The sequence below is a fragment of the Malaclemys terrapin genome, chromosome 8 (assembly GCF_027887155.1).
Source record: "Malaclemys terrapin pileata isolate rMalTer1 chromosome 8, rMalTer1.hap1, whole genome shotgun sequence".
Classification (NCBI taxonomy): domain Eukaryota; kingdom Metazoa; phylum Chordata; order Testudines; family Emydidae; genus Malaclemys; species Malaclemys terrapin.
In genome coordinates, this window is record NC_071512.1 from 81,994,735 (window position 1) to 82,022,260 (window position 27,526).

The window sequence follows — 27,526 nt, forward strand, 5'->3', positions numbered from 1 at the left end:
AACATGACCTATGAAGGAAGGCTGAAAGAATTGGGTTTGTTTAGTTTGGAGAAGAGAAGACTGAGAGGGGACATGATAGCAGTTTTCAGGTATCTAAAAGGGTGTCATAAGGAGGAGGGAGAAAACTTGTTCACCTTAGCCTCTAAGGATAGAACCAGAAGCAATGGGTTTAAACTGCAGCAAGGGAGGTCTAGGTTGGACATTAGGAAAAAGTTCCTAACTGTCAGGGTGGTTAAACACTGGAATAAATTGCCTAGGGAGGTTGTGGAATCTCCATCTCTGGAGATATTTAAGAGTAGGTTAGATAAATGTCTATCAGGGATGGTCTAGACAGTATTTGGTCCTGCCATGCGGGCAGGGGACTGGACTCGATGACCTCTCGAGGTCCCTTCCAGTCCTAGAATCTATGAATCTTAAGCACATTTTGTAAATTAGTAAATGATCCAAAAAGTAATATCACAAAACACAAATCAAAAAGACTTAGGGCCAGCCTCACATGAACTCATGGAAATGTTAGTGCACAATTGTCCATTATGGGAGTTTTTATCCTTTCTTCCAAAGCATCAGACAGTGGCTGCGGTCAGACACAGGATATTGGACAAGGTCAGTGGCTTTCAACCCTTTTTCATTTATGGACCCTTAAAAAATTTTCAAATGGAGGTGTGGACCCCTTTGGAAAATCTTAGACATAGTCTATGGTCCCCCAGGGGTCCGCGGACCACAGGTTGAAAACCACGGAACTAGATGGACTGCTGTTCTGATTCAGCATGCCAGTTCCTATATTCCGACCATCAGACATATACTCAAATATCTTATTGAGTTTGGGTGCATAGTCCATGGCAGGATTGGGCCCCCAGTGTATACTACTAAAGACAGTGTAGTTTTACACCATGCAAGGCTATCTCCACAGAATTAAGATATCTTGTTATCCTAACAACTTAATGTGTCATCCTTTCCCTCCTTCCTTCCTCCCTACAGTTTTTACCAAACTGATTCATATGTGCCTATAAACTCCTCAGAGCACGGGCTATGTTTTCTTATCTGTTTGTACCAAGCCTTCCAAAATGGGACCCTGATCCTGATTGGGGTCTCTGTGTGCTACCAGAATACAAATCATAATAATAATAATCAGAATATACATTGTGATGCACAAACAGGAGTAAGTACTTCCCTGCTCCCATACCCCAATCTCTGCAGTGAATACAGGATGAGGGATAGAAAGTGATCTGTTAGTTTAGAAGCTTGGTTCATACAACACATTCTCAGAGTCTCAAGATCCAAATATAAATGGAATACAGTCGGGTTGCAAGCCACACAGTTATGCACATCATCATATGAGTTTAGCCAACAGCCCAGATATAACTAAATATGCAGGGCCTGATTCCCCTTTCATTTTTACTGGTGTAAATGAGGAGTAACTCCTCTGGAGTCAAAGCGTTAACCATTCCACACCCCTTCGCAGCCTTACCAGTGGTCTAGGTCTGGGGCACCATCGTTGCTGGATTATAAGCATCTGTTTCCTGCTGTCTTCCACTGAATTCCATCTCTTCTCTCCTGTGCCTCAGCCTTCCTCCAACTTGGCTGACAGGTACCTCCTTCCTCCTCCACTCCCTCTCACCTTCTTCCCAGCCATGCAACATCTTCCTCACAATCTCCTCCCACCACATCACTCTCCTCCTACTTGTTTCCCACCAGACTGCCATTAGCGTCTTCTCCTTGGCTCTACCTCCTCTGCTTCACCTCGTCTGTGCTGTATCTCACATTGTGTTTAGGGAGTATCCTAGACTTTATGAGATGCTCAGAGAACTCTTTGTAGCAGGGATGGTAGCTGTCTTATGGTTTTGGAAGGAGTCTAGAATGGTCATGGGCGCTCAGGGTGAAATTCACCCTTCTGCGGAGGGCCAGCATGAAGTATCTGCACTGCATAAACTGGGTTTAAGAGAAGTTAAGTGGAACAAAGGACCTTTGTGGGAACTTTGAAATTGACCTCACTACACTGTTAATCAATAAATAATCATGTTTGTAAGAGGGAAGAGAATCAGATCCAGTAATACTTAGACAAGTGATTTAAAAAAAAACTGTGGTACATATGCATCATCTTCCCCCCTTAATCTCAGTTCACTACTTCTATAGTTTTCTTTCCTCTTAAAGAAATCCCAGTTAGGAAAGGCAAAAGATCCTAAGCGTCCCTTGTGTACTGAGCTCCACTTTTCCTAAATCCTCACTGGGAAGATCAAAACAGAAGGAAATAGTTACCTATGTAAGTATTTTATCCTCAGAGGGTAAGAAAAAATATCTCTGTGTCTGATTACTTAGATGTCAATGGAGCTATGCCAGCTGCACATCTGATCAAAAGTATGGATGGACTGATAAGAAAGCAGAAACATTAAATAAATACTACAACACTGAACAGTAAGAAGTCTCCTGACCCCCACTATTGGCTGGATGGAGAAAAAGAAATGGGATCCCTCTGATACCACAACTAAGAAATATAGAGAGAATAGATAGCTTTGAAGTAAACGGAATCAAAACCTAAGCAATGCTTTATTGCAGTAGCCAGTAGCCAATTAAACTGGGAACTAGTACAAACAGATTGAACGAGACTCTCTTTTAACAGAGATCTACGGTAACAAGACAACTTCTTTCACATTTTTGGAAACAAATATTTAAACCATAAATCAAGTAAAACATCAAAATTATTCATTGAAACATTATGAAATACAATAATATTTTTTTAAAAAACTGCAGAAATCTACTCTTTATACAATGTTCTGCAAAATTTGTAAGAAATTTTTATAAATTAAAATAATAAAATGAACTTTATTTTTGTTTTATAAAGCAACACACGCTATTTAAAAACAAGTATACCTTACTTAGAACTGCGAATAAAACTGGGTGAAAACAAGCTGAAAATATGACCACCACCAAAAACACACAACCAAGCTTCACCTCTTAGGAAGGCCTTCTGCTATAGAAGGTGCTATGTTAATTGTATGTACAGCTTTAAACATTGCAATATACCACAAATAAACCTTAATAAGGTCAAAAATAGGACCCTTTGCAAAAAGGGGTGAGTTGGCAAATCCCAATCCAGTCGCACAAGTTACAAGGAGCAGTAACTTCAGTAGATATTTGACATAAATCAGAATCTACTTTTGCTTCCTCTCCCCAAATATATGTAAACTTTTAAGAGTACTTTAAGTAATTCTTGAAAATTAACCTCTTGTTTGGCTTAGAAATGAAAAACTCCCTTTCTTCATTTTTTGTTCAGAATCTGACTTAATCATCTCAATGTATTCTGTTTAGGGAGCTGGAAGAGAAAATCATTATGTACCATGTGAAAATCCACACCATCCCTCAGTTCAGTCATAGTACAGTATATTGCCAAATCTATCCAATAGGATATATATCATTTCCATTTGGTTTAAATTCTTAAGACATATATTCTCTCTTTACAAAGTTCCATCACATGAAACCAAATTGCTTATTTATTGTTATTGGAGGCACAACAGGACCCCAATTAGACCATTTGCTATAAAGAATTGTTCTTTAGATGTTGTGTCTGTAGAGGCTTTACGTGATATTCATAGATTTTCAGAGCTGGCCCCAGTTTTAACGCAAGTCCAGTCAATACATCATTTCTTGTCATCAGTAGCAATGATTTGCCGTCAATTTCCTAGAAAAAGAATTAACAAGTAATTAAGGGTAACATACACATCTAAAAGATTACAAAACTATTCTCAACAGACAAGAGTATACTAAAGATGATCATTCATGAAAAACAGAAATACTATGCTCTATTTTTTCATAAACTGTAAACATCTGTAAACAAATGATGACATCTGCTGATGGGCCGATTTTCAAAAGTGCTCACCCCCTGCGGTATCTATTGACTTCAGCACCTCTAGAAATCACGCTATTTATTCAGGTGTCTAGCTAGAAGCATTCGCATTTGAAATTTTTCCCTGTTATTTGTTTCAAATTCACAGATGCTGGTAAATGTTTTAATTAGTAGGTACAGAAGGAAGGGTGGGCTTGTGGCTAATGCAGTGACCTGTGGTGCAGAAGATCTGAGTTCAAGTCTCAGCTCTACCATAGATTGTTTTGTATGACCTTTGGCAAGTCACTTGATGTTTCTGTGCCGCAGTTCCCTGCCTTTTAAAAGAAGGTAATAATATTTCCTTTCTCCCTTGCTTTGTCTGCCCTATTTAGAGTGTATGTCACTGTGGCGCTTTGGAAAATCCCACCCCAAAATCTGAGGCCACTTTTAAAAATTTGCCTCAGAGTGACTTCTCTAAGGTGTCAGAGCCAGAAACAGAATCCACATCCCTCGAGTCCCAGTGCTGTGCTTTCATCACAAGACCATCCTTCCCCTCACAATACTGCAGGCAGTGCTTAATTTGTACCAAGGCTTGCCAGGGCTGAGTGCCAGCACCTCTGGGCTTGCTGCATCAGTTATGAATGTAAATAAATTGCTGGAGCCCTGGCACCTCTTTCATTACAAATTAAGCACTGACTGCAATGATACTGTGTGGCACAATCCACAGAACGCAAGCTACACCTACAAGGCTCTATACATGCATCAAAGAAGTGTAATGAGCAATACCTTTCTGGCATTACATGGTGTAGCTGGAGTGCTTTCTGAGGTCAGCAAGTCCCAGTTTGCCTACACTGTTTTATGTTCTTTTTTCCACAAAAACAACAGCATTTAATGATTTAGAACTTGTTAGCAAATAACTTAGACCCAGTTCACTCCCTATACTCATTGCTATTTGCCTATACAGAAAACGACCCACCAGAAATGCAATGTTATTTTGTATTTACATCTTCCAGTACTACACATTTTTCCTTACTAATTGAAATGAACCAAGTTTGTCCTGAGAATGTTAACTTCAGAGCATATTAGCTATTGGGTTCACAATTCAAACAAAAGGAAAAACATAAGATTCATGCTAGTGTAAGTATTGATTGGCCTGAACTCTGATCGTTCTTCACTTTAGATAACTATTAATAAATGCAAAGTCCACAGAGAATTCACAACAATTTTATAGACAAAATATATGCATTAATGATAGCCCAAGAATTAATTGACAAGTCTATGGCACCCACACACAATAACTTTGGAAGAACTGTTTATAAATATTTTCAATTAGGCTGCAGCAAAAGAAAAGTAGATTTTGGTTGAAACTTCCCCCACAACCTCATTACTCTGGTTAATCCCTCAAATGAAGCTCATCATAATTTAATATTTCTGATAAATGTGTGTTTTCAATATCGCATTATCCAAGTATAGTAGCTGCCTCTTACCAATTGTTGAGAATTTTAATGGTCAATAATGGTGTCTACTCTTTCTTCTCCATTCATCACAATTCTCTTGGTAGTGATTTTGATGCCATTAACTATTTTGCTGGTCGTTATGACTGATTTGAAGTTGCCTTTCCCACTGTTGTTCAGTGACGTGATAGAGGATGAAGAGCAGCCCCCTACTCGCTGGGAACCAAATGAAGTAAATCCAGTCCCTGAAATAGGAGACACTCCAGCAATAGAGACAGAGTATCCTTCACCACTTCTGCTTCTTCTTCCATGGAGTCCTCGCCGAATGCCAGAAATTCCATCAAGTAGATCATCCCAGAGTTTCACTGTAAAGGAGTCCATTCCTCTCAACACATCTGTGTGGGGGCTACTGAATGGGAATTCAGTATCAAAGTGACTCCCACCCCTGCCTTTCTCTCTACCTTTCCCTCCACCTTCACCTCTACCTCTTCTGTCTTTTCCACTTATACCTCCTTCACTAGACATGTCATAGACATCTCGTTTTTTGGCATCAGATAAAACCTCATATGCCTTAGAGACTTGTATGAATTTCCTCTCTGCTGCCTCTCTGTTCTCTGGGTTTTTATCAGGGTGCACCTTCAATGCCAGTTTTCGGTATGCCTTTTTAATGTCATCTGCAGAGGCATTTCTTTGAAGACCTAGAATGTCATAATAATTCACCATCTTGTCAAGATGTTCTCAGCAGCAAAATTCAGTCTCTGTCCTCAGCAACCATTGGCAATCCAGTGAAACTCTAATTCCTCTTGGCACTCTCTCTGTCCCTCAAGTTTAATCTGGTTGAGTAATATCAGAAATTTTTTAAAAGGCAAACATGTTTATATTAAAGTGATTTACAAAATGTCTCTCTGTGCTCCTCCATGTTTTTGTTAAGGTATCTTCGTTAGAGAGAGACATGGAAAACTAGCTATTTTCCAACCAACAGTCTGCTTTCAGGATAGCTATGAAGAGGCCTTTGTTGGAGTGGGGATTGTGACATCAGAGATAAGTCAGCTAATAACCATGCTGAGGACTTTAGTTCATTTGCATACTGCAATCTCATTGCTTAAGGTGCTGTGACAGTGGTTATGAAGAGTCGAATTTAGCATTATTGAAATATAACCCTCTGGCTACATGACAGACATGAATATTATTATTGTTTTTGGTAGCTGGCACTGAAAGTTTTGCTTTCTCTGTTAAATATACAAAGTCGTAACATGTGGCAAAGGGTTACATGCATCAAGTCACCCACACACACCAGCTGCATTGTCAGGACTTGTGTTTTCATCTGCTGAAGCAACGCAGGCATACTAGCAAAGCTCTTCGAATTCAGCCTTGCAATGTGTTGCAGTCTATTTTAGTGTCTTGCTCTTTGAGCCAATTGTTCAGAATGTTTATGGCTCATATTTTCTGTCTCAGTATTTTGCATCTTCCGGCTTCTCTAATTCCCTTCTATCCTCAACTCTCTCACAGTTACAGCAACCCATTCCCTGATAATTTGCTATTTTCACTTTTTTATAGTAATTTCTTCCACTAAAATCGACTTACATCCACTGAAATGAGAGAAATATTAAGATTTAATAATACCAGCAGAAGTATAATCACCTTATAATTAACCACTTACACTAGTATTCACAATATACAGTTTTTTTAAAAAATGTCTTTTTCCTCATCTGAGAGAGACAAGGGGGGTGAAGTAATATCTTTTATTGGACCAACTTCTGTTGGTAGAAGAGATAGGCTTTTGAGCTTCACAGAGATCTTCCTCAGATCTTTTTCCTCATCTGTAAGACATGTTCAGGTTTTAAAGCAGCTTGGAGCCATTTATCAGTGTATTTTATGGCTGAGTATTCAGAGATGTATTATACATCCCTTACAAAAAAGTGTGGACTCAGTTACTATTATGCAAAAGGTGGGATTCGAGAACAAAGCAAGCAATCACATTTTCCAACAATTCCCTAATACATATGTTGTAGCCAACCACTATACAAAAGAATGGCCCATGTGTTCCCTCTACTTAATGGAAGCAGTACAGTGGAGAACAATTTTCCATGGCAAAGGTAAGGCAAGGGGTTATGTGGGACGCTTCCCTCCACACACACACAGTCACTTTCCCCCTGCAAGTGTGTGGGGAGAGAGCCACATTATATGCATGCCTGCCCGTTCTTGCCCTCAGGCGAGTACATAAGTAGGGTGGAAAGTCCTGAGATAGCATTAACTCCTGGTGCAATTTCACAGAGGATAGCCGGGGGCAGCAGCCAATGCCAGCACAGCTAGGGATCCCTCTGTGTTGCCACAGCTGGGTTCCTGATGATAAAGATCTGAGGACCCTTAGAGATCCCACAATTAACAGAAACACACAGAGATAAATGGAACCTGAACTAGCAGCTTTCCTCCCAAAACCACAGCTGCTGTCCTACTTTCATCATAATAAAAACAGCACTTAGCACTTCTATACTGCCTTCCATCAGGTGATCTCAGAAGCTCTGCAGATATTCTTGAGAGTCAGCCTCACAAGAGTGCAGTAAAGTTGGCAATTGTTCCTGCTGCATTACTGACAAGGCAACAGAGGTACACAGAGAGTAAGATTCTTGACTGAACTCACCCAGGCACGTCTGTCAGAGGAAGAAAAGCCAGAGCCCCTGACTAATCGGACTGTCTCTTTCTTAATCATAAATCCACCCTTCGTGGGGTGGTGGAAAGGAGTCACAGGTGATGTTCTTGATGGTGTTAGAGAAGTAACAGACTCAGTCAAATCTCATCTGTCCTATTACTCATCTTTAAATGTAAAATATGCTGAGCAGTTAGCAGCAGCTGTAGAAAGAGGCTCCTCAAACCCTTCCAGAGAATTACCCAAGGGTTTTTCCCACAAGAATGAAACTAAATTTAGTCCCCAGGCTGCACTGATAAATCATAATCAGCTGGGACTTCATTTCTCAGGCTTTAAGATCAGTTAGATTAATTCAGTAGCAAGAAGTTAATTTTATTTCTTTTTGAATGCCACTTTTTTTTTTTTTTTTTTTTGGAAAGCCTGCATTTCATTTTAGCACTGGACGGCTCTATGCCAAATAAAGAAGGCTAGAACGGAATTTTGACAGGCTTCTTGTCTGTGAGAGGAAAAGTTTAGAGCTGCAATGTTTGAAACGCGTTATGGAGGTGCTGAAAGGATGGATGGGTGGGGTGAGACAGAAGTTTTGTATCAAAGTTTAGAACCATCGCCATTAAATGACCAAAGTCTTTTAGTGCAAAGATTTCAGGTACATCAGAATGTAACAGGCAAAGAGGCAACCTACAGGTCCTGAAATCTGTTAAATATTTGCTAAAACATGCATGCTATAAATATATCTTTTAAGCCAAATTAAAAAGATGGTTGCTGAAATGTATGATTTTTAAAAAATATGGTTTATTTATATATATGTTACATATACATATGTTACATATATAAAAAGATTCCAGATCGCTGTCCTCTCCTTCAAAATTGTTCTTATCAGCTGCAAAAAACATTAATTTTGCAAAAATTGTAAAAATCAAGCAAAGAAAATAGAATGTCAGGAAGAGATTATTACTATGCGGTTTTTACAGCTGTAATTTCTATCTGGCCAATATTTTGTAATTTATCAAATCCTGAACTAAATGAAATAAGCAGCTTTTAAGAAAAACTTCCCCTCGAAGGATGCAGAGAATAAAAATAAAACTGTTTCCAAGTAGGTACATTCCCATATCTTCATTATGGAGAGAAGATTTTCACAGAAGAAGACATTGTTATTTATTTGTTCTTTTGTTAAAAGACATTTTGGCCCAGGTGTTCAAACTTTGGTGCACCAAGGCCTCATCTCCAGAAGTACTACACACCCACAGATGTCACTGACCCTGTGTTATGACTGCTCAGCATTCTGGAAAATCAGGGCAATTATCTAGGTGCCTAAATATGAATTTTGGTGCCAAACTTTGAGCACCCAAGTTTGAACATTTGGGTCTCAGTGATCAGGAACGGTGCCAGACTAACAGACCTGGAGATGTATGGTCTCTTGCTACAAAAGAGGCAGGCACATCATGGGCAGTTCTAGTGCAAATTTCCCTTCACTGCCCCACTGCTGCTCCTCAGCTGTGTGCAAGTAGCCCAGTTTCAGTGATGCATTCAGTCATTAACCTCACAGCTGACAGACTGCCAGCAAGTGTGTCAGTCAATATCAGTAATGATGATGATGGTTATGTGAATGCTTGTCCACTCGATACAAGATACACCAAACTCATTCCACATGGACTTTAGGTCCTTGTTGTGACTTTTGTCGGTACTGAACCATGAAACAGTGACCTGTAGGAGAAAGGATCCATATTGCATTAACAGCTTACTGAGTGATCAGTCCCTGGCTACCTTTTTCATTGATTCTTCTTCACTGATCCTTCCCTGTCACATCAAGACAGCTACTGTGGAACCTTTCATCTAAGGGGGAAGTGTCACCTTTGGCTTCACTGCTTCTACTCAAATGGCAGAAATGCTGTAGGAGTAGGCTGTTCCAGCCATCACCTTGTTTCCCCTGAGATAAAAAGCATACCAGTGTCTTATGCCTCCTCTCCAGCAGCCCAACTAGTGAAGATCCAACATCTTTCTCAAGGCAATTACAGGCCAGTAAGCCTGACTTCAGTACCAAGTAAACTGGTTGAAACTATAGTAAAGAACAGAATTGTCAGACACAGGGCTGACTCTGGCTTTTTTGCCGCCCTAGGCAAAAAAGCCACACACACACACACACACACACACACACACACAAAACCAGCGCGGCAGGGGAGGACACTGAGCCCGGCCATGGGCCCGCAATCCCCGACCGGCCAGAGCACCGGGAGCAGGGCGGAGAGCCCAGCCAGGGCTCTCCGCTCTCCCCAGCGGCCAGAGTGCCAGAAGCAGGGCGGAGAGCCCAGCTGGGGCTCTCCGCTCTCCCCGGTGGCCAGAGCGCTGGGGGGAGAACGGAGAGCGCCCGGCGGCCAGAGCGCCGGGAGAAAGGCGGCAAGCCCAGCCGGGGCTCTCCGCTCTCCCCGGCGGCCAGAGTGCTGGGGGGTGGGCGGAGAGCCCCCGGCGGCCAGAGCGCTGGAGGGAGGGCGGCAAGCCCGTCGCGGCTCTCCGCTCTCCCCGACCAGCCGGAGCGCCGGGGGGAGGGCGGCAAGCCCGGCCAGGGCCCCGCTCTCCCTGACCGGCCGGAGTGCCGGGGGGAGGGCGGCGAGCCCGCTGCGGCTCCGCTCTCCCCGGCGGCCGGAGTGCCGTGGAGAGGGCGGCGAGCCCAATCGCGGCCCCGCTCTCAGGCCGGAGCACCCCGCCGCACCGCCCCCCTCCAGGCGCCGCCCCAAGCACATGCTTTGTGGGCTGGTGCCTGGAGCCAGCCCTGGTCAGACACATAGATGAACATGATTTGTTGGGGAATAGTCAACATGGTTTTTGAAAAGGGAAATCATGCCTCACCAATCTACTAGAATTCTTTGAGGGGGTCAACAAGCATGTGGACAAGGGAGAATCCAGTGGATATTGTGTACTTAGATTTTCAGAAATCCTTTGACAAGGTCCTTCACCAAAGGCTCTAAAGCAAAGTAAGCTATCATGGGATAAGAGGGAAGATCCTCTCATGGATCAGTTAAAAGGTAGGAAACAAAGGGTAGGAATAAATGGTCAGTTTTCAGAATGGAGAGAGGTAAATAGTGGTGTCCTCCATGGGTTGGTACTGGGTCCAGTATTACTCAATATATTCATAAATGATGTGGACAAAAGGATAAAAAGTGAGGTGGAAAAATTTGTAGAAGATACAAAACTACTCAAGATAGTTCAGTCCAAAGCAGACTGCGAAGAGCTACAAAGGAATCTCACAAAACTGGATGATTGGGCAACAAAATGGCAGATGAAATTCAATGTTGATAAATGCAAAGTAATGCACAGTGGAAAGCATAATCCCAACTATACTTATAAAATGATGGGGTCTAAATTAGCTGTTACCACTCGAGAAAGAGATCTTGGAATCATTGTGGATAGTGATCCACTCAATGTGGATCACTCTATGTGCAGAGGCAGTCAAAAAAGCAAACAGAATGTTGGGAATCATTAAGAGATAAATAATAAGACAGAAAATATCATATTGCCTCTATATAAATCCATGGTACGCCCACATCTTGAATACTGCGTGCAGATATGGTCGAACCGTTGCAAAAAAGATATATTGGACTTGGAAAAGGTTCAGAAAAGGGCAAAGAAAATTATTAGGAGTATGGAACAGCTTCTGTATGAGGAGAGATTAATAAGATTGGGACTTTTCAGCTTAGAAAAGAGATAACGAATGGGTGATATGATAGAGGTCTATAAAATCATGACTGGTGTGGAGAAAGTAAATAAGGACGTATTATTTATTTCTTCTGATAACATAAGAACTAGGGGTCACCAAATGAATTAATAGGCAGCAGGTTTAAAACAAACAAAAAGAAGTATTTCTTCACACAACACACAGTCAATCTGCTAAACTCTTTGCCAGAGGATGTTGTGAAGGCCAAGACTATAACAGAGTTCAAAAAAGAACTAGACAAATTCATGGAGGATAGGTCCATCACTGGCTATTAACCAGGATGGGCAGGGATGGTTGTCCCTAGCCTCTGTTTGCCAGAAACTGGGAATGGGTGACAGTGGACGGATCACTTGATTACCTATTCTGTTCCCTCTGGGGCGCCTGGCATTGGCCAATGTGGAAGACAGAATACAGGGCTAGATGAACCTTTGGTCTGACCCAGTATGGCCGTTCTTATGTTCATGTAGCAGAGCAATGTGCTGTTGCTATGCAAGAAGGCTACTGCTTTTCCCCCACATTCAATTTCTCTGTTTCCTGATTACTTGTAATGACTTTAATCAAGGAACCTTTCCTCAAACCAAGAGAGCAAGACTCCCAGGCAACAAAGCAGCATGCAACTGAACTTAAGAGGTAGGGAAGTACTATTCCCATTTTACATGTGGTGAAACTTAGGCACAGAGCGTTTAAGTGACTTTCCTGAGATCACACAGAAAGGGCTGTGGCCAAGTGAGGAATAGAGCTCAGATTCTTCAGGTCCCAGTCTAATGCTTAGATCACAAGAGCAGCCTTCCTCCAGCTACAGTGCATGTCCTGTAAAATGAGGATATTGTTTAAAGATAATAATCCCAGTGGTTGCCACCCAGAATGTTCCCTTTCTAGGAGACTTACCATGCACTAACCTTTGTACAACCAGCCCGTATAATGAAAATGTGAGGAGTCAAAGGGCAGTGACAGTCAATCCAATCCGATTTACCTGTTCTTGAAAAGCATTGGCTTGTTCTTCAAATCCTGCTGTTCTGAAGTAATTTACGACATCAGTGACAGCCCAGTCAGCAGGGTCAGGAGGTCTCCCATTCTCTACTGAACTACAAAATGCAAATGTAGACAGGTAATCACTATGTGTGCAACCCACGTACTCTTTCCCCCAGAGGAAGGCATCCTCCAGGACGCTCTTAAAGAAATGTTTCAGAGTAGCAGCCGTGTTAGTCTGTTCTTCTTAAAGAAATGACAGTCACTCACATTCTTCCCCACTTCAAAGACCAAGGACACCAGAGAAAGGCGGGATACCTCTCCCTTGAGAATACATTACTGCTAGTCCTCCAATTGGCCAGACGGGGTCAATAGAGACTCCTCCTCATGTAAGGGCTGAACATGCTGCCTTCACAGCTCTCCCCAGTCCCCTACTGGCCTTGGAGCACAAGACGTACCAAGTTTGGGATTGAACACCAGTCTCCCAAGACTTTGTTTGCTATTTGTTTTCTCCTACCAAACTCTGTTCAGATGATTTCAGTATTTTGCCAATGTGTATATCCCCAGTGGAATATATACATAAACTCTCTTATGAATCAGGGATGCATCTGCACCGTTAAACACTCTACATGCTCCCATTATCCAAGTCTTTCAACATTGCGTTTAAGACTTAACAAATCTATGGATTTTCTAATCAGCTAAGAATCCTAGAAAACATCTGTTAAACACAGTCAGAATTGATTCCTTTCTGTGGCTGACCTCAGCCAATTGCTTTCAGCAGCATCAGAAACAACAAATCATTCAGAATGTTACCCATTAGTTATTAATTCAGAGTGATTCCAGACAGCATTGCTTATCCTTAACCTACCTTCTTATCTCAGATAACCTTTTTGGCTCTGCAAGTTGTTAATAAAACCTGCACATAACTAGCTTGACTCTGGCTTTCATCCAGTAATTTCAGGAGATGAACAGCAAGTAGTCACTCACAGGAAACACCTGCTTTTATAAAGTGCTTCTACAGCTACAGCTTTCAATGTACAAAAGAAGTTCAGCCACAGATATTCTCCATTTTAACTGTGCCATCCCTGTCAATGGCTCAGTTGTAGCATCAACGAGGAAATAACAAGAACTAATTTATATATATATTTCTGAAATCAGGCGAAACACTTCCACGGTCTCAAACGATTAAAGGGGTTCCCAAGAGAGAAACAGAGCCACAGCCAAAGGTCTTTATAATACATATTTTGAATATGAATATAAATAATTAGAAGCCAAAATTCAGCCTTTAGATACATGGCCCAAGATCTCATTGTAACCACTGGGATTTGCATGCATGTGTCCCAGGTCAGAAATCTGGCCCGGAGACTTACTGCTCTAGCTTCCTTTGTTTGAACATGAAAGACAAGGACATTTACAATATCTTTCATCTTTGGGCAGTCTTTAGCCCTGGAGTCTAATCCCAGGTGCACAGCACATATATGCATATCTATGTATTTATAATTCACTCGTCGCTATGGAATGCAAAGGCTATCAAAGCTTATGTGAGCATACAAGTATTCAAGAAGACTGTACTATCTATTGGAGTGGATTTAGAAATTTTAAAAATTTATTCTCTTGCTTCACTTTTCCTTCTCTCGTCTCTTCCTGCATCTGTCTATACTGAGCTATGTTTGGATTGCTAATGGGGAAAGCAATGCCCAGGTGGTGAATCTTGCATCTGACCTCAAAACTTGTGAGGTTCAGAATCACTGTGATGGAAGGGAGTTCCTGCTGCTGAGAAGGTCTAGTCCCTGCCCCGAAGGGTCTTAGCTTACCACAGCAAGAGTATCTGTCTAGATATCTATATGGCCCCCATCAGGGTAGTAGCAGCAGGGCTCCAACATTCCTGATGACTATAGTGGTTGCTTGTGGTCTTAGGGATCTATGTGATCCCTAAAATAGCAAAGGCCAAGTCCATTTTGGGCCTTGACAGTCAGGATTCAAGTTGCAGATTGTGGCCGGTATTGGACAGAGTCAAACAGCATGCTGAGCACCAGGTGATTGATTGCTCAGGAGATTGATTTTGGCCTATTCTTCCAAAGGTTCCTCTTCCCACTATCACCGTTTCCATCTCGCCCGGGCTTAGTCAGGCAGCAACGCTAGACCACTGTGCATTTCAGAGTGGCAGGAAGATCGATTTCACGGAAAGAGGCGGTGATTATCTCTGTCAGCACAGACTCCACAGTGTCCTAACTGCTTTTGACCAGCCACAAAGAACGGGGCAGAATTGCAGATGGCTCAAACTTCACTGAGCGCTTTGGGGGTCTCCCAGTTGTGTGATTGGCTGTTGCTTCTCCTCTGACTCCTGGGATCTATATTTGTATGTGACCACAGAATTCTGGATCTTTGAAGTTGCATGGTAACATTGCTTGTATATTAGCATTTTAGCCCCTTTAAAACATTTTCTGTCACTCATTAAATATAATACAAAAGCATTCCACAGCAATAGCCCAAAAACCACAGTAAGTTAAGGGCCAGGCTGAGAGCCCTTCACAAACAGACCCACTGATTTCAATGGGGCTAATTGTGGAGTAAGATACTATTCACTGCAAGCAAAGGATTTGCTAACTGGGATGAGTACTGCAGAATACTTGTAGTATTTCTCTTAAATACAGAATGCATTTTAGTTTACGATTTTTACATAAATCTCTGCATTTTCCCCAAGGTGCAGAATATGCCTCTCACATCACATTTACAATCTGCATCATCGCGCCACTTAAAATAAAAATTGAGCATTAAAAAAGTATTGTGAATTTTAAAAGTGCTTAATTTTCCATATTCTTTCGATATAGCAAACAAAAGATTTAATGTGCAAAAATGCCTACTAAAATTTAGTTTACAAACAAATACATTTTAATTTCAAGCTTATTGTGCTTCAAGGTGTGTTTTAAAACATTTTATTTTTAGGTTTTAGTTCTCCATGCTATTGCTCTTACAGTACAGGAAATATTTATGCACAATGGTCAAGACTCACGCCAGGTATAAATACATTAACTTCAATGGAGCTACACTGGTGATTAACTTGTCCCAATAAATGCCGGCTTCTGCCTCACAAGTAGCAGCATCTTGCTGGACCTCAAGTGAGAGGTGGTTTCAAAAACTACAGAACTTAAAGCTTGGAAGGAGTGTGGCAGAATCCAGTTGAGACTGGCTGGACTTGTAACCTTTCTTGGCTCCCAGACTGTGGATTGAACAGCTTCCTCATTGCTTAATTATTGTGCAAAGCTCAATTCTTTAGACAAGGAAAGGGAATGTGTGAGAATCATAGCTTAAGCCATAAATACGTGTTTATGTCCGGCAAACAGGGTGCCTTAAAACCTTAAAGGGGCTGGCGTTTTATGACCTGACAGGTTGAATTGCCTGGTACCAGATGCACTGATTACAAATAAAGTTGTGGCCTGTTTGCTTTTCACCACAGTCTGTGTGTTGTGCCTTTATTGCCATCATGTGGTGGAAGCAGAAAGGTCTGGAAAGATACAGCAGCATCTTGAAAAAACAGCTTTTACTAAAGCTATTTATAACCTCTAACATAGTGCCAAATGCTAAACTGCAACTTTAGATGCTTACTCTCAGCATTTGTACAAACATAAATTCATGAAAGCTCTATATGACTGGTCATGTGAACAGCAAACATAAATAAGAAAAGAAAAGTGCAATGAACTGCAAAGATTAAGGCCCAGAATTTAAAGGTAGGTAGGCATTGCTGTGCTCAGCAGTGCAACAACTAAATGATTTAGGAGCCTGAATTTCATTTTCAAAAGGGGATTTAGGAACATCTACTGTCAATAGGATTTATGCTCCTGAGGCAGCGGATTCACTACAGATTGGAGAACAGCCTGGCCAATGGCTGCATCTACCCTAGGAGCATACACAATAGCACAGTGCCAGGAAAAGGTGCACACAGGTGACCAGGTGGTGCCCTTGCAAATGTCTGTGATGGGTAAATTCTTAAGTAGGGCTATAGAGGTGGATTATGCCCTAGTGGAATAGGCAGTGACCCTAGGTGGGGATGCATTTCCAAAGCTTTGTAACATGCTCAAAAGCATCCTGAAACCTATTTAGATAGTGTTTGGGTGGAAATGGAACATCCTGTCACTCTCTCTGAGAAGGTGACAAAGTCTGGGAGAAGTTCTGTACAGGTTACTCCTATTCAGGATAAAAGGCAAGAGCTCCTCCCATGTCCAAAATGTGAAGACTGGTTTCCTCCCATGAGGCATGAAGTTTTGGTAGAAAAGTGGTAACTGAATGTCTTTGTTTATGTGAAAGTCTAATGAAACCTTAGGTAAGAAACAAGAATGGGGACATCAGGTTGCCTTGTCCTGGTAGAATACCGTGTATAGTGGATCAGCCACAAGTACACCTAGTTCCCCTACCCTTCTGGCCAGCTAATGACTGTGACACTCTATATCTCGGGGGAACACCCTACATCCATCCCCATGTTCATTCTTATAATAGGATTGTTGGTATCCAATGCAAAGTTTGTCATGTCGGGTGTCTTCAGAAGGCTCATGATACACTGAGCTTTGTTGTTATAGTAATGTTATAGGTTGTAATTTCATGTATATAGTTATGAGGCTAAAAATGTGTCCTCGTGGCTTAAAACAAACCCAGGCAAAACTCTCCAGGAGCAGAGAGGCAGTTCACACCTCATCAGGGCAAATATGGGCCAAACCCAGCCCAGCCTCACAGGAACAAAGGACACTGGCCTAGGCAGCAACAAAGGATCTGTTGGACTCTCGAGCGAGTCATCCCCCTTCCCTTGGTCAGTCAGGGACTACGATGAGGTAATGCTCACCTGACCCTGAAGGGGGGGGGGGGGCGCAAAGCCAAGAGGGAAGAAAGAACATGATAAAAGGGAGAGTCGTTTGCCATGCTCTTCCTCTCTCTTCCACCTCCATTTACAGACATCACCACCAAGCGATTGAAACGCTGATCAAAGGGGAGAGCCTGGCTGCAGGACAACCAGCCAGCATCTAAATTTGTAAGGGTAAGCGTTAAGATCAGCTTAGAATGCATTTTGCTTTTATTTCATTTGACCAAATCTGACTTGTTGTGCTTTGACTTATAATCACTTAAAATCTATCTTTGTAGTTAATAAATGTGTTTGTTTATTCTACCTGAAGCAGTGTGTTTGGTTTGAAGCGTGTCAGAGACTCTACTTGGGATAACAAGCCTGGTACATATCAATTTCTTTGTTAAATTGACAAACTCATATAAGCTTCCAGCATCCAGCAGGTATAACTGGACACTGCACGACAGAGGTTCCTAGGGTTGTGTCTGGGACTGGAGATATTGGCTAGTGTCATTTGGTTGCACAATCCAAGCAGCTTACATGCCAGAGGCTGTGTGTGAACAGGCCAGGAGTGGGGGTTCTCACAGCAGAGCAGGGTAAGGCTGGCTCCCAGAGTCGAGGACTGCAGTGACCTAGCAGATCACCGGTCCAGATAACACCAAGGGAACGTCACAATGACTATGAGGAATGAGGTAACTGAAACAAGGGAACAGCTTCACATGGATTCAAATGGGGTTTTTCTCAAGGCAGTGAGAAGTAGATTCAGATTCCAAGGTGTAGTAGGCTTTTGTATGTTATAAAAATGGCTAGAGAAGCCCTTAATAAACCTGGCAGCAGGAAGATGTGTGAATACTAGACACCCCTGGACTGGTGGGTAGAAAGTTGTAATGGCAGCTAGGTGGACCTTACTGGAGCTCAGAGACAGGCCCATAGTTTTTAAATTTAGCCAGTGATCAAGTATGTACATGTGGAGAGACTCAGAAGGGCAGAGTGGCTGCTCTGCGCACCAGGATTGGAAACGCTTCCACTTTTGCAGGTAAGGTTTCAGTGGTGGTTTTCTGACTAGAACATACTCCCAATTACCCAAATAGTGTAGGGGTGACCGAAGGCACCACTGTAGTCACACCCTACACACTACTGTAATAATCTGTGTACATAATATGCCTTGTGAGGTATCATTTGAAAACTAATAACTCACTGGTCAATAATATCATGGTGAAATGTTTGTAGTAACGTTCTATGTAAAGTCATAAACATAACCTGAAATGAGGTCTGAAGCGTGTTTAGCAGATAAGTCTGGGTAAACCAGTTTCTCAAAGACAAAGGACAAAATGACACCTCTAGCCAAATGTCATCAAAGCTGTTGGGCAAAAAGCTCTCAAGTGGCCATTTATTGGCAAGGAAGGGGGCAGGAACAAAAAGAACAAACAAACAAACAGCGTGAACAGCAAACAACAGTATGAAACCTCTTTCACCTAAACACTCCATGACTCCAGCCTCACAGCGGGAGTGAACTTTATCTAGTGGTAACCCTCAGGAAAATCCATTTCAAAAGGGAACTGAACAGTAAAGTGAGGGGCAAAACCACCCCAAGGTATCTCCTCCTATTTGACTTTCTCTCTTTCACCTAAGACAACAAAAGAAACAGCCTTTGGAGCAGATCTTGGCCTGAGAATTCGGTCAGCAACATTCCTGGGAACATGTGGTACGGATTTTACCTTGACCAAGTCTGGTTTGTTAAGTTTTAGCATCAGAAAGCGCTTTATCTTTATTTCTGTTGTAACCATTTCTGACTTTAATGTCTGGAACTTGTAGTCACTTAAAATACCTTTGTAGTTAAATAAACTTGTTTTATTGTTTAATCAAAACTAATCCAGTGTTGTGTTTAAACTGAATTGAGTGGGTAACTCTCCATTTAAAGTAACAAACGGTTGGATATTGATTCCCTTACAGGGGCAACAGACCTAAGATATCTGAACTTTCCAGGAGAGGGCTGGACAGTGCAGAACACACATTTTGGGTGAAAATTCAGGGCTGAATTCAGTTGGCCTGTCAGATAAATGGCTCTGATGTCTATGTGGTGGGCGATGCACCAGGCTCTGGATCTTGCTCCTTTTTGGCAATTTACATGGTAAATAGACTGCTCTGTAGACTGTCATTACTTTGACTCAGAGAATCTTTGATCTTGGGTAGGCAGCGTTAGCAAGCATATCAAACTGCTCAGAGTTCAAGGATGCTGATTGGAGCAAGAGTCCATTTGCCTTGAGCTGTGCAGTGCTGAAAGTGGGTACCCTAACTTAACATGGAGGCAAGTAGTGATGATCTTTGTGGGAGGTCAGAGCAAGAATGGAACTCCCACATAGAGCTTGTGGGGGGTCTCTCAACCAGTTGAGAGAGTTGAGGACTCTATGAGGAACAGACAGCTTGTGCTTGTTGGGAGTGTAGACAGATTTGAGCCAGGTTTGAAGACACCAAAAGTCCAATCTTGCATGGAGTGTCACAAGCTGCCCTCTGTCCCAAAAGTTGAAGGGCTTGCTGTGGTTTGGGGGCTCTGATGTAGTGTAGCAATGAGAGTGACTTTGTGGAGAACCTGTCTGGGGGGCAGGTATGCTCTGGCAACTGCAGTCTAGAGTGGCTCCAACGCAGTCTATGTGTGGACAGGTATCAAGGCAGACTTTTCAGAATTGAGATGAAGGCCCAGAGAGTGGAAGAAGGGTAGGTCCTTGTTGATTGCTGACTGTACCTTGAGGATGGAGCAACCCTTGAAGAGTGAGTCATCCAGATAGGGGAGGATGACGATTCCCATTTGTTGAAGATGGACTGTGGTGACCAAGAAGACTTTTGTGAAGACTCTCTTGCTGGCTAAAAGGCCAAAGGAAAGAGCCCAGTGCTGGCAATCGTTGTTGCCCACAACAAACCATAAGACTCATCAGTGAGCTGGATTATTAGCCTTATGGAAATACGCATCTTGGAAGTTGAGGGCAACAAACAATTCCTCTGGATCTAATGAAGATACAGTTGCTGCTAGCTGAGGAATATCTCTTGCGGCTGAGAAGGTGAGGGGTTTGAGCTCTTTATCGTGAAGGGTCCATCTGGACCAGTACTATTTTTTTTTTTTTTGTTAACAGTGTTGACCACTAGAGAGTTTGGGATGGGATGGGAGAAAAAGATACTCTGAACGCTTGGCTGGTACTTGGTAGTTTTTGTTAGCCCTCTTGCAGGTAGGCAGGATGATCACTAGAGTTTGTCATATTGGACAGGCTGGCAACAGTAGAGCATCATTGCTAGGCAAGGCAATCTTTCCTCGAGGGGAGGTATGCAAACCAGGGGATGCTGAGGTTCCTATATCTATTCCAAGGGGATCTGCAGGGCCTCTGATATTTTCTTCATTAGCTCTTGGAAGATCTTGAAGTCATCTGCATAGGATGATGGAGGGGGCATAACAGTCCTATCTGTTGAGGAGGAGGACTTCACTGATGGAGATACCTCCTCCTCTGACCTTAATTCTTGTGCCCCAGGAGGGTCTGGCTGGGGAAGAGGGTCCCTAGGTACCAGTGGCTGTTGTTCTGGTGAGTCCCATTGTGTGACAGCAGTCTGTACTGCTGATCACGATAAGGGGTCTGCCACGGTGTGCTCTACTCACCGCTTGAGGTGCCTCCTCCTGGCTGCTCTGGGGATTAGCTCTTTTCAGGTCCAAGGCCCCCTTCTGCTGCTCGCTGAACACCCTGCTGCCACTCTCTCTTCCAGGTGCTACTCAGGGTGCTCTGCCTTCATGGCTTGGCCCACCAGCCTGGTCACTATAGTCCTCCCGTTCCAGGGTATCAAAGTTTTTCCTTACATTCTCAGGAAGTCTTCTCATTCACTGCCCCAATGGTGTCACTCCCTTAGTGGCTGGTAGGGGAACCCAGGCCTGCCTCTATTCCAGATTCCAGCTCAGGGACTCTATAATCAGCAGCCAAGGTCTGCAACATCCTGAACCTTGCTGTCTTTTCCCTGTGCCTTTCTTACTCCTTCTGGCTCTTCTGCTCTGGCTTTGCCACCCAAATTCCTTCCTCCCAGGGAGTAACTGCAAACTAAATTCTATAGCTCCAAACATGCCTCCCTTTCCAACGGAAGTGACTGCAGACTACTTCTTGCAGCCCCTATCTTATCAGCTCCCTGGCTTCATAGAAGCCCCACCTGTTCCTGCATAGGTGAGCTTACTGTAATTAAGGCTTTCCTTTCAGCCTAACTATCCCCCCAGCTTGCAGACTAATAGGTTAATTGGCCCCTCTGGACTACATTAACCCCCTTCAGGACGAGTATGGGAAACATGCCCCATCACAGGGCCCCAGGGTCACAAGCTCACTATGGTGAGGTCCTGCCAAGATTGATGGGACAACCACCAACTGGTTCCTGGGGTCTCGTCCTTGGGATATACCTAGGGGAGAGGGAAGCTGGAATGGGAAGATAATCGAGTCTTGGATGGGCAGTCTTTAGGACCTAAGGAAGACAGTACCAGAGCAGGGACCAAGAGGAATCTGTGTTTGGAGGGCTCCAATCCAGGTACCCATGATGGTGCTGCACTAGGATGCTTGCCGATAGACTCCTCGGTATGTCTGCTGGAAGTCTTTTCGGTGGTACTGGCATGTTGATACTGGAAGAGGTGGAAGCCTTGGCAGTACCCATACTGGGATGCGGGGTTTCCCTGTTCTCTGGACTTTGGGGTGACTTTGCCTTTCTTTCAGGTTCCCTGTCAGGAGAATGGTAGCTTTCATTTTTAGAAGGCTTTGAAGCCTCTGAAGCTGCCCCTTGGTCTGTGTTTATCAGAGCCAGAACCAAAGACGCTAGAGCACCCTGAGAGGCTGATGCTGATGTACTGGAGGGGGAGGGGGGGTTTCAAAGCCCAAAGCTCAAGGAGCCCTCCTTAAGAAGTAGCTTCAATCTGTTCTCCCTTAGCTTCTTGGATCTGCTCTTGAAGCTGAAGAAGACCTTATCCTTTGATGGGATGCAAGATGCACCGAGGCAGCTGGAATGCCCATCGCTGAGGGGAAAAGACCTGTGGCAGGTCTGGCAGGGTTTGTAGCTTGGGATTTTGGGTATAACCTACATAGGAATAAGGGCCACAAACCAGCAGAGGCCAAGGGTGATGGAGGCCCTGACCACAAACAAAAGAAGTGTGGGATGATCCCCCACCCCAGAAAGCAGAATTTTGTGCTAGAAATTAAAATAAGAAAACAGCAAAGTAAATAAAGAAAATATTAAAAAATAAAAGAAGAAAACAAGCAAGCCGGATTAAGGCTAGCAAGCGAACACTGTGATATTCTGACTCAAGCAGCAATGGGCTGAGAAGGAACTGGAGCAGTGACAGGTCAGCCCCTCCCTATACACCTCTGGACCAGAGCATCGGGATGGGGAGGGGACAGGTGCAGATCCATGGGCACTGCTGATGAAAAATTTCCAATCGAAAGTGCACGGGCACACACGCACCTGGAGTGGAGTACCCATAGGGACAGTTACTCAAAGAAGAACAAAGCATTTTCCCCCACAGACCATTATGAACTTGACATAATCAGGTACACGGTGCATATTTGCTTTATGTTTGTTTTCCACATGCAGAGTGCAGAAAGGAATTCCATAACAGCCATGGTTGAAAAGACGACAGCAGGATGCCCCCTTTAACCAATGTAATGTCTGTGATCTCTGTTTCCCAGCTGGAATGCAATAAAGACAACTGCAAATGGGGAAAGCTTGCAAACCAATAAATACACCAGTTCCCTCCACCCTCAACCATTAAAACTAATGGAAGAATTTAAAGAAATTTTGGTTTTTGTCTACATATAACATTCCCCAGGAATTCACTTACTTTTTGACATCCAGCGAGCCATTCTCCTTGTTTTCCATGTCAACAGACAGCATGGAGAGGGTAGAGGTTTCTTTAAGTTCAGCAACTAATCAATAAGGAGGGGGAAAAAAACTGTGTTTAATAATCAGTAAATACAAAAGAGAAATATAATGTAACAGAAATGAGTGTTCTCCTGCACAAAACCACCTTCCCTTTGGAGAGAGAAGTGCAGTCAGGACCCTGATTTCCTCAGAAGCTGGTAACATCTTATAAACTAGGAAAAGCTGATGAGCAAACTCCAGAGGTGCTCTCTGCTCTACAAACAGGAACTGAACATTCGATTTGACCCTTTTCCAAAATAAGTGCTTTCTAATACTTATTTATAGGGTTTTTTATGCCCCCCTCCCATTACTCTAGCATCTCACCTATGTGTATAGAATTTATTCTCACAACATCCTTGTGAGGAAGGAAGTATTGGTGCCCCATTTTACAGGTGGGGAAACTTCGGCACAGATGAGCTGGGTTATTTACCCAAGGTTACCCAGGAGGTTTGTGGCAGAACCAGGAATTAAATCCATGTCTGCTGAGGCCTACTTCTGTGCTTTTCCCACACGACTATCCTTCCTCAGCTAGTGAAGTGTCTTCAGTAGCTGTAGTGAGTGCAGAGGAGAGAAGTGGGGACTCATAGTTCGAGTGAAATTGAAGAAAATCCAATTTATTCTCCCTTTTTCCCCCGCCCTGCAGTGTGCAGGGATATTTTCGCAGTACATATTTTTGCACCACTATTATGTTCATGGGAGAAGTGCAGAGGTGACCCAAGACTCCCCCACCCCCCCCGCAATTCACTCCTGTTTCACAGAGCACTGGGTAACTAACTAACTATTCAAGACGTTCTTGCTGTGGCATTAATGGATGCCTATGACATGTCACAGAGCCCTTTGAAGGAGAAAAGAATGGGAAACCATTACATCTATGTAAAGTTTACAAAAATCTAGAATATAAATTAACGTTTAAAAATGTTTGAAAAACCATTACTATATTTAATATATAATTAACAGGATGCAGAACACCAAATACAACTATTACAAACTAATCAAAAAGGTGTTTCTTTCTGTACTGTAGATCAGATCATTTAATACAATTCCCCCCAATCACGTCTCACTCCATCTAAGGAGATTACTGCAAAATGACAAGTGCAACAATTATTCTGTTCGCAAAATGTTCTCCCTGATACTGTGAAACAAGATTAAAAGAAGAAATAAAGCTGCAGGTGTGTGGTATTTTCATTTACAGCACACATAAACAGACAAAAACTTGCAGTTCTTAATTACTGAGATGATCTGTTGAGAGTTGCTTTCTTTTTTTGCAGTATACAAGGAAAGATTTTGGAAACTGAGTTACACACATTCACCATTTTATAAGCATCTCAGAAATCATTCACTAGGCAACATTACACCACATTGTCATTTTTCTAGGAAAAAAGTAAAAAAGAAAAACCTACCTACAAGCAACTAAAACAAATCATTTTTACAAGCTTATCAAGAACAGCAAAAGAACCCCCAAGGATTTCTTTCATAAAGTAGGCTGGCAAAGGAATTCAATAAGGAGGTACAATTTGACACAGTGAAATAAGATCAGGCTGGCTCAGAGCCAGCATGACGTTAGGAACCACATACAAGCTGCACCAACTGCCTTCTGTTTCATGGCTGACTTTTTAAAGACACAGTGCTCTGCCTGCTCACTTTAGCTAAATACCTTCAGCATAATTATTTAATGCTATAAATCACACGTCTCCTGCTGCAGAATCCACTTAACAACTGCCTTGTAAAAGAGCCACAACTCTTTTGAAATTAATGAGTCTTTCCCCTTACCCTCTTTTATCAAACAACTGCTTCCTCACAACTGCTTACACTGTTAAATATTCATGAGCAGTTTCCAACTAGTTTAACCTGAGTAAAAATAAGGAGAAAGCACATTTCAGATATTGCAGGAACAAATATGCTGCCGAGGCTCTAACAATACTTGCCCTTGGAAAGAATCTCAAAGGGTCCAGTTTTAGCAATTTCTTTTTCAGGAAAGAGTTCCTGCAAGGAGAGCAGAAAATCCTCCCAAATCATTATACAGGGGAGTAATACACTTAACATTCAGTGTAAGATTCGTGATTTGCTTCTTGGGACCTCGACAGTGTAAACCTTTCCCACCCACCCCTACGACCAAATGCAATGTATTTAGTAACAGTAAATTCTGTTAGGAGCAACTTTGCTCAAACTGTAAAGTAGCTGATCCAAAAAAGAGGTCAAGACTATCAAGAACCTCTGCTCAATTCCCACTCCAAAGATGGTCTCTCCAGAGCAGTCCTGATGCCCTCTGGCTGGGTGGTAAGGGGGAAATTTTGCACTACTGTTATCTGTGCCATAAATATTGTGTGAATGGCATACTTTGGTCTCCAGGCTATTAATCTGATATCTTCATGAACATTCCAGTCACTGAAAACGTGGTATTAGTGGTTTTGGCCAAAGTATTATACGGAAGGGTTAAAGTCCATTTCCCTGGCAATTTCACTTTGCCTGCATTATGCAATGACAGGTAAATAAAAAAAGCACACACAAACCATTCAAACAGTACAATTTTGTGTTAAGACACTGCAAGTGGTGGTGGTACATACTTTTTTGTTTTTTTTAGAATTTATTTAGAATAAATAAATACACACAGATAAATCAAATGGAGTAATAGACACTTATGGGGCAGTGTTACACAGCAAAGGAACCCACCACCATTTCACATCTCACTTAATGTACTGGAAAATGTGGCATAAATACATGTTTGTTAGACAGTTTAGCTGCACAAAGCAATTCTCTTTGTTTCTCAAGAAGTGAGCAAGTTCTAAATGAGGACATCTTGAATTTGCTGCATGGGTTGGTTTCTAACTTTGGTAATGAACTGACATTTGAGGATACAAAGTTCAGGCAGCTATTCCCTCACACCCTCTCATTCCTTCCATCATGCTGTTCAATTAATCCTTAGAGTATTTAAAATAAAGTTCACACTGCACACGTGTTCTGCCTAAAAGTCCTTTAAAAGCAGAAATATGAATCCAATACATTAATGGCCTATGGAAGAGTTCGATGCTGAGCCCTAATCCCCAGGTTCTATTGTTTTTAATCAGTTATGAGGTAACTTAATTCAATTAACAAGGAGATACTGTTTGGGGAAATATTGTTGGAGAGGGTGGGGGCAGGCAGGGGACGGATATGGAGTCTTGTTGGGACTGTTTGGCTTCTGTTACTAGTGAAAGGTATTTTCCAGGCCACACTGGGAATGAAGTGAACTAGGCAGTTCTCAGTTCCATGTCATGGGGTCAGCCGTGGGTGGCCCTAAGTTTATTTTATCTGCACAAGATCAAACATTCAGAAATCAGTGCAGATATTGTACATTAATATCCAAATGTCAGCTTTCTACTGAGAAGCTTTCCATGTTCCTGGAAGAATCTGCAGTACAAGAAAACCAAATACCTCACACATGCATGGCAGCAAAGTGCAGCAATCCTTTAGTGGAAGAGAGAGATGCTGGAATTTACATCTGGGAGAGCAAGACAGAGCCAAATGTCTTTTCTTTTGCAATGACATGGGGGAGAAAAAGTCAGCAAATTTGTTCAAAGGGAAAATCAAGTGAAACAAAAAATCAAATCACTTTCACTTTGGAACTTCAGTTTTCTGCTGGACTAGCTAGGCAAACTTCTCTTGAAAGAATGAAACAACTAGTGTTAAGCTGTGTGGAATGTAAGCTCTTAAGAGTGTGATAATCCCCTCTTTTATTCTTCTTTTTAAAAATAATGCATGATCCTTCTGAGCTCATCTTCAATCCAGCCGCAAGTCCTGGCTCTCCACACAGGACTGTTGTAAGTTGCTCTAAATATACTTCAGGGCAAAGCATGCATTTTTAAGGAAGCTGCTTAGGGGAGGAATACAGCAGTAACTGAGTCAGAAGAAGGAAACTGAATATTAAAAAAATCCCATTCCCTCTGAAGTGCACAGCAGACCTCACTTACCTTTCTTCATAGCCAGCAAAAGGCTGCCTTCCTCCAATATAGCTGCACCCACATGCAGAGTTCCAAATAGAAGATGCTCTGGCCAATCACAGACAATCTGTCAGGTAGTGTGGCATGCTGGGAGCTGTAGTCCATAACTCCAGAGCAAGAGTAGCAGTCTAGATTTTACTGTCACTATGAGATCGCAATAAAAATATGCAGACCTACCTCTGAGACTCGCTAAT

The 27,526-nt window shown here is 42.5% G+C and overlaps 1 protein-coding gene across 3 annotated transcripts; it reads right to left on the reverse strand.

Moving 5' to 3' along the window:
- Positions 1–2,525: 2,525 nt before the first annotated feature.
- SAMD13 (sterile alpha motif domain containing 13) lies at positions 2,526–27,343 on the reverse strand. Of its 3 annotated transcripts, none has more exons than XM_054037752.1 (4): positions 27,303–27,343; positions 23,276–23,360; positions 12,604–12,715; positions 2,526–3,676 (listed from the first exon to the last, which is right to left on the reverse strand). In XM_054037752.1, the coding sequence occupies exons 1-4, from the start codon at positions 27,310–27,312 to the stop codon at positions 3,533–3,535; spliced, it is 351 nt and encodes a 116-aa protein (XP_053893727.1). In that variant the 5' UTR covers positions 27,313–27,343; the 3' UTR covers positions 2,526–3,532. The 3 variants fall into 3 exon arrangements, with proteins under 3 accessions (XP_053893727.1, XP_053893728.1, XP_053893726.1); XM_054037753.1 differs by lacking the exon at positions 27,303–27,343 and adding an exon at positions 24,756–24,877; XM_054037751.1 differs by lacking the exons at positions 12,604–12,715; positions 23,276–23,360; positions 27,303–27,343 and adding an exon at positions 5,308–6,438 and having other exon boundaries at positions 3,591–3,676.
- Between the last annotated feature and the right edge of the window lie 183 nt (positions 27,344–27,526).

Coding starts and splice junctions, on each gene's coding strand:
- SAMD13 (XM_054037751.1), bottom strand. CDS start 5,997: ATGGTGAATTATTATGACATTCTAGGTCTTCAAAGAAATGCCTCTGCA.